The sequence below is a fragment of the Mandrillus leucophaeus genome, unplaced genomic scaffold (assembly GCF_000951045.1).
Source record: "Mandrillus leucophaeus isolate KB7577 unplaced genomic scaffold, Mleu.le_1.0 Scaffold194, whole genome shotgun sequence".
NCBI lineage: Eukaryota > Metazoa > Chordata > Mammalia > Primates > Cercopithecidae > Mandrillus > Mandrillus leucophaeus.
Window position 1 is genome coordinate 2915571 of NW_012101965.1, and position 7092 is coordinate 2922662.

Consider the following 7092-nt stretch of genomic DNA (forward strand, 5'->3'; position numbering starts at 1 on the left):
CGGGGTCCTATTGTTCAGAGCCCTCAGTGGCTTTTTTTTTTTTTTTTTTTTTTTTCTCTTTTTAATATTTCTCTCTTTTTTTTTTTTTTTTTTTTTTTTTTTTTTTTTTTTTTTTTTTTGAGACAGGGTCTTGCCCTGTCACCTAGGCTGGAATGCAGTAGTGTTATCACCTATCACTGTAGCCTTAAACTCCCAGGCTCAAGCAATCCTCCCACCTCAGCCTCCTGAGTAGCTGGGACTACAGGCGTGCGCCACCATGCCCAGCTAATTTTTTTGTATTTTTGATGGAGACAAGGTTTCACCATGTTGCCCAGGCTGGTCTCAAACTCCTGGGCTCAAGTAACACACCTGTGGCCTGCAAAAGTGTTGGGATTACAGGTGTGAGCCACCGCGCCTGGCCAATGTTGTTATGTGTTACAGACTTTGATTTGGCCCTTTTCTCTTCCTGTATGCATATGACTTGCTTAGTTAGTCTCCTGCTTACTGCCACTGAAGATTTTTTTTTTTTTTTTTAATTTTCAACTTGTTATTTGTTTTTCTTTTCATGTAATTACTTCTTTCCTGGTTGGCCTACAATAACTCTAGCAAGATTTTTTTTTTTTTTTTTTATTAAACATTTCCTTGGCCCAACCTCTCTGTGATTCTTACTCATACCCTAATCACTTCCCATTTGGACGATAAATTCTCTCTTTTACTGTTTACTCTCTGTGGTTGACTCCCCTACTCCACAATATAAATAACCTAGGATTTCAATTCAGAAAGAGGAAATGACTCACCGACTCAGAAGAAGGGAGGGAGAGAGCTTTCCTGAGAAGTTAGGCAGTGCAGCCACTGAGCTGCCTCTGGTGCAAAGTACTGGGAGGGTGGAGACCAAGTGATTTCCAAAAAGGTAACAGTAGCCAAGAGGAAGCTCAGACTCAAGAGATTCATGACTGCCCAACAGTTCTAGGGAGGGTGTGTAAGATTTCAAACCTGATCTCCACTCTTAGTTCTTATCACTCCATCATGCTGATTCTCATGAAGTGTTAAGTTCTTCTTCTTATAGAGAGAAATTTAGGCCCCCCCCCCACAAAAAAAAAAAAAAAAAAAAAGAGGAGGGGAAGGGAAGAGAAAAAGATCATGAATAATCTTTGGTCTAATATGAAGCAACATGGCCCCATTTCAATTCTGTGAGGTAGGTGGGAGTACCTCCATTTTGCAGACGAGAAAATTTCCTGGGAGAGAAGTGACATTGCAGTCAGAGGTCACAGCAGTGTTTACCGGATAGAACTCAGATTGGTTTTTTGTTTTTGTTTTTGTTTTTGTTTTTTTTGAGACTGGGTCTTGCTATGTTGCCCAGGCTGGTCTTGAACTCCTGGGCTTAAGCAGTCCACCCACTGCAGGCTCCTAGGTATCTAGGATGTCATGCCTGGCAAAACCCAGTTTTTTTGTTCTTGTTTTTTCTTTTGAGATGGGGTCTCGCTCTGTAACCCAGGCTGAGGAATGGTAGTGTAATCTCTGCTCACTGTGACCTCTCCCACCCTGGATTTAAGTGATTCTCCTACCTCAGCCTCCCTAGTAGCTGGGACCATAGGCACGCACCTCCATGCCTGGCTAATTTTTTGTGTTTTTTTTTGGTAGAGACAGGGTTTCACCATGTTGCCCAGGCTGGTCTCAAACTCCTGACCTCAAGTGATCCACCTGCCTGGGACTCCCGAAGTGCTGGGATTACATGTGTGAGCCCCCACGCCTAGCCAGAACTCAGATTTTGTATCTACTGTTTGCTCTTTGCTTTTGCCTTCTGGCTCTAGTCCATCTTTCTCTCTGCCTTCCTGTAGGAGGAGAGAGAGACATTCTGTGTCAAGTTTTTTCCCCAGAGCATTCAGTCAGCAATACCCCTGACCCAGGTCCCGCCTCAAGGCGATGGATATTTTAGGGTACAGAATTAACACATTTTGAACATATTTTTTTGAAAAAACTAAGTGCTGACCTATTAATAACTTCAAATGTCTTTACATTTCTTTCTTCATACTCTTAACATGGCAAGTGGCAGTTTCAGTGCTGTCAAGACTCAGTAACTTCTGAGAGGAAAATCCCTCCTTTCACACGCTTTGTGGGACAGGATGTTAACGCAGTATCTTGTGCTACTAATCTGGGGAATATCTTTTTTGTAAAATCTCCAAAGGAATTGTAGGAAAGCAGTCTTCACAGAACCCTTTGCGTGGACCTCTTCCACTGGTGTCACGTAAGAGTGACGTGCATCACTAACATGCATAGATCTGTCCCCAGCACTGGTCCCGAGGGCCCTGTACATCGTAGGCTTCAAACATGAACTTGGTGGTCATCAAGTCCCAGGAGCTTAGTCCCAGGTACTCAGTCAATAAATTGGTCTGTATAACCTCTTGGTGATTTTGATGAGGGAAAATGCAGCAGTAATCACCATTTATGGAGTGCTTACTGTATACCTAGCTCTGCACTAAGTGCTTTACATACATTTTATTGAAATTCATACATCAGCCTTAATCATTAGGTATCATTATCCTAGTTTGTGGTGAGAAAATGAAGGTTCAAAGAGGTTGAATAACTTGCCCAAGGTCACAAAGCTAGTTAGTAATAGAGCTGAGACTCAAGCGAGACTTAACAGGCCAAAAGGAATTAATTATCTTCTCCCAAACCTGTCCCCAGCACACTCTTCTGTCTCAGTTGGCAGCCACTCCCGACATAGTGTTATCCAGGGCGCTTCTCTTTTCTCACACTCCATCCCAGTCCATCCAGGAAGCCTATTGGCTCTGTCTTCAAAACATGACCAACATTGGACCGGTTCTCACGCCTCTGCCGCTGCCACTCTCATCGCTCACCTGCATTTTCCGTGGCTTCCCCAGCTGTGCTCCTGCTTCACTTTTGCCCCCTACTGTCTACTCTCAGCACTGCAGCAAAAGTGATCCCTCTGAAACAAACGGGGTCCTATTGTTCAGAGCCCTCAGTGGCTTTCTTTTTTTTTTTTTTTTCCAGAATAAACAAATATCAAAACCCTTATAGTTGGGGACAAGGCTCTGACCTGATTCGGAGTCTGTTCCCTTTCAGACCTCATTTCCTACTCTTCTTCTGTTGTTTACTCTGTGCCAGAAACGTGGACCTTCCTGCATTTCCTCCATGACAGCAGGCAGGGCCCTGCCACAGAGCCTTTGCACGGGCTTTTCCTCCTGCCGCTACCACACTTACCCCAGCTGTCTGCACGGGTAACTTTCTTACCTTCTTCCAGTCTCAATGCACATGTCCCCTCTGCAGTGAGACCAACCATGAACACCCTATTTACCATGGCGGCCTTCCTGCTGATCCTCTTCACTCAGGTCTATATTTTTTTGGTCATAATATATCACTTTCTAACATGCTGTGTAATTTACTTACTGTGCTGATAGTTTATCATCTGGCTTCTACTGCAAAAACATAAGTCCAGGTATTTCTGTCTGTCTTCTCCACTGCTGTATTCTAAGTGCCTAGAACAGTGCCTGGCCCATCGTAGGCCCTCAGTGTAGATCTGTTGAATGAATGAATGAATGAATGAATGAATGAATGAATGAAATGTGACATTAGAGTTTAATTAACCACTAAGCTGTGCCACCTCCCTGGGTAGTTGCAGCAGCAAAGAAATTCTACAATAGCTAATTCAAAGCAATTTTTTTTAAAAACTTTAGAATGCAGATACAAGAGGTATGCGTTTTAGAGCAAATTCATTGATTTTCCTCCAATGTTCAGGTTGGCTCTCATCTTCATTATCCAGCTTCGTAAATTGCTTTGTTTAAAATACTATGTGTCATGTGTTTGTGGAGTAAAAAGAGGAGCAGATAAGAACACATGACTCAACCTGTTTTTCTGGCACTTGCTCAGTGGGGGATAATTAAACACAATTGGCAGATGGAGCTCTTTGAAATGTTATCTGATGAATCAAATATTGCATAATTTGTTGTTGACATTACTTGAATTGTGCAATTTACGATGTTTAAAAATTAAAAATTTCCAAATTTTGGTCTGCTATAATTCCTACTTAGCTATTAATGCAACTTAAATTCTCTCATTAATTCTACTCTAGGCCCCGATACAACAAAACGGGGTGGTAGACTTCAACGCATTTTCTAAAAGACTATTTGAGCTTATTTAAATCATAAATTTATCACTTGGGGAAAAGCTACAAATGAAGAGAAATCATACCAATTTTGTAGTAAGGGTGGGCGAGTGTTTGGGGAGCATGGTTGCCTTGTCCTTGGCCAGGTGAAAGGCTTTCTGAGAGCAGACATGTGCAGTTGTATGTGAACGTGAACTACCGCTATGCAGTGATAAGGTCTGTGGGATAAACCTAGAAAGATGGCAATACGTAACGAAAATGATACACTTTTATTTTTGTAAACAACAGTCCATTTCTCGCCTATGATAGTGGTTTTCGGAGGAACAGTTTGCAGGAGTTTTACATAATTGTTTTCACCTATAAACAATGCACGAGGCATTCCTAAAAGGCGTCATCTGTATTTATCAAAATGTCTGTCACTTTGGTTATGAATCAGAAAATACTGAAGCAGTTCTTTTGGCAAACACCTCATGATTTGAAGTAATTCAACATGGCATCTTGGATGAGTTCTTGTTTGCTGACTATATTATTTGTATATCAGAAGCAGGGTATGTGGTGATGTGTTTTTATTCATGCTTCTGACTCATTGCTAGACTTTGGGAAACCACTTTATGGGGTATTCGAAGTTCAAATCCAGCCTCTCATTTGGGTTAATGAGGTAATTGTAGTTGTGTGTTTACCTGGGATATACTTGGCCAGAAGCAGACTAAGGGCTCGTGGCCCTCTCCACTTAATTCTTTCCATTATGCCACACTCTCCACCAGTCTGATTCCATGCAACCTTAAATCTCTTCCCTTTTCATTTTATTTTTTTTTTTTTTTTTTTTTCCTGAGACAGAGTCTCACTCTGTTGCCCAAGCTGGAGTGCAGTAGCATGATCTCAGCTCACTGCAACCTCCGCCTCCCAGGTTCAAGCGATTCTCCTGCCTCAGCCTCCTGAGTAGCTGGAATTACAGGCGCCCACTACCATGCCTAGCTAATTTTTGTATTTTTAGTAGAGACAGGGTTTCACCATGTTGGCCAGGCTGGTCTCAAACTCCTGATCTCGTGATCCGCCCGGCTCGGCCTCCCAAAGTGCTGGGATTGCAGCACTTTGTGAGCCACCGCGCCCAGCCTTCATTTTATTCTTAGTCACTGTATCTGATGATGTGTCTGTATGGATGGCTCATGGCCTGTCTTTGATCTCTTAAACCTGTTAGTCCATGGACCACAGACAGCAGCAGGAGTCATGTATATTTGGATTACAGAATAGGGCACACCAGAAATGTATTTGCATTAATTTTCACAATGGCTTTCAGAATCTTCATGCTGTCATGATTAAGAAATAAGAATGAAAACAGAAGAGCTAAAGCATTCAATTTGGGAACTGAGAAATAGAGATAGAGCAAAGGAAATGGATGAAAGAACTATATTCTTTTCTGGAAAAGATTAGAAGTATACATAATAACAGTCTTCATGCATTTGAAGAAATGTGTGCTGATGTTATTGTTCTCAAAAGACTAATTGTTAGAAGTTTGTAAGAGGCCCAGTGAAATGATGCCTCACTTATACTCCACTGTCTAGGGAATGAGAGTGTACCTATTCAGAACCAGACAATATTGGCAAAGTAGTTTTATGTCACTGATGAAATCCATTATAAAAACTGCTATTTCCACTTTTATTAATAGCAGAGTAAACTGGAACTCACAAAATATATTAGGACTTGAATCATGTTTTTACAGTTATCTAATTCCTATAGAAAAATTGAAACTGTCATTAGATATCCTTCTGTTTTATCTTTTTAAAATGGAAATGTGTTTGAATTGCTTCCAGGTACCCTCCAGTATATGGCACCAGAAATAATAGATAAAGGACCAAGAGGCTATGGAAAAGCAGCAGACATCTGGTCTCTGGGCTGTACAATCATCGAAATGGCCACAGGAAAACCCCCATTTTATGAACTGGGAGAACCACAAGCAGCTATGTTCAAGGTCACACTTCATTTCTCTTAAAAACAAATGGATAAAGCTTTTTATAGCTATTGGATGTTCTGTGTGTGTGTGTGTCATATTTTTTTAGATAAAGGGAGCTAAGTAAACACGAACTGAGAACACATTAAAGGTCAAGAAGAGTCTCTCTCAGTTAGAGCCAGCGCTGGTGCCTCACACAGTGGATCTCTCTGTGCCTTAGTTTTCTCCGCTATAAAGTGAGATTCAATGTAACTTCCATTGACCACCTTTTTTTTTTTTTTGAGACGGAGTCTCGCTCTGTCGCCCAGGCTGGAGTGCAGTGGCCGGATCTCAGCTCACTGCAAGCTCCGCCTCCCAGGTTCACGCCATTCTCCTGCCTCAGCCTCCCGAGTAGCTGGGACTACAGGCGCCCACCACCTCGCCCGGCTAGTTTTTTGTATTTTTTTTAGTAGAGACGGGGTTTCACCGTGTTAGCCAGGATGGTCTCAATCTCCTGATCTCGTGATCCGCCCGTCTCGGCCTCCCAAAGTGCTGGGATCACAGGCTTGAGCCACTGCGCCCGGCCTGACCACCTTTTAACAACACAGTATAAATAACACATGACTATACTGAAGATGATTTAAGCCCTTTGGGAAACAGTCTGAAAATTTTCCATGGAGGAAGATATAAGAACATTTTTTAATCTGTTTAGGAATTAAATCAAAATTAATAATTTCCTTTCCTTCTCTACCATAATAGTTTGAAGGCTTCATTTTTTAAAAAAGAGCATAATTACCATTTTAAGTAAATCAATCTTATTCTCATATACTTACTCCTCTAGCTTGTTAATTTGGCCATCAGTAACTCCTATGGGAGGAGGAAGAAGCCCCACCTTTTGCAGTAGGAGGTACCTGATAATAGAAGTAGGCTTATGAGAGCACAAGTGCCAGCATTTTGGGATCTGGGGACTGAGCATGGCTATGACCTGCGTCTTGAATCCCTGCAGTCCTCCCCTGCCAGACTGCCAGGCCAACAGGGAGTTTGAAATGGAAACATGCTTCCC

At 42.0% G+C, this 7092-nt stretch overlaps 1 protein-coding gene across 1 annotated transcript in view; it reads left to right on the forward strand.

Annotated features, from left to right (window-relative positions):
- The window catches only part of MAP3K5 (mitogen-activated protein kinase kinase kinase 5), a 298421-nt gene that overhangs the window by 230694 nt on the left and 60635 nt on the right, over window positions 1-7092 (forward strand). Inside the window, exon 19 of the mRNA XM_011978430.1 lies at window positions 5914-6071. Coding sequence (XP_011833820.1) covers window positions 5914-6071 — 158 coding nt within the window. The remainder of the gene's footprint in view (window positions 1-5913; window positions 6072-7092) is intronic.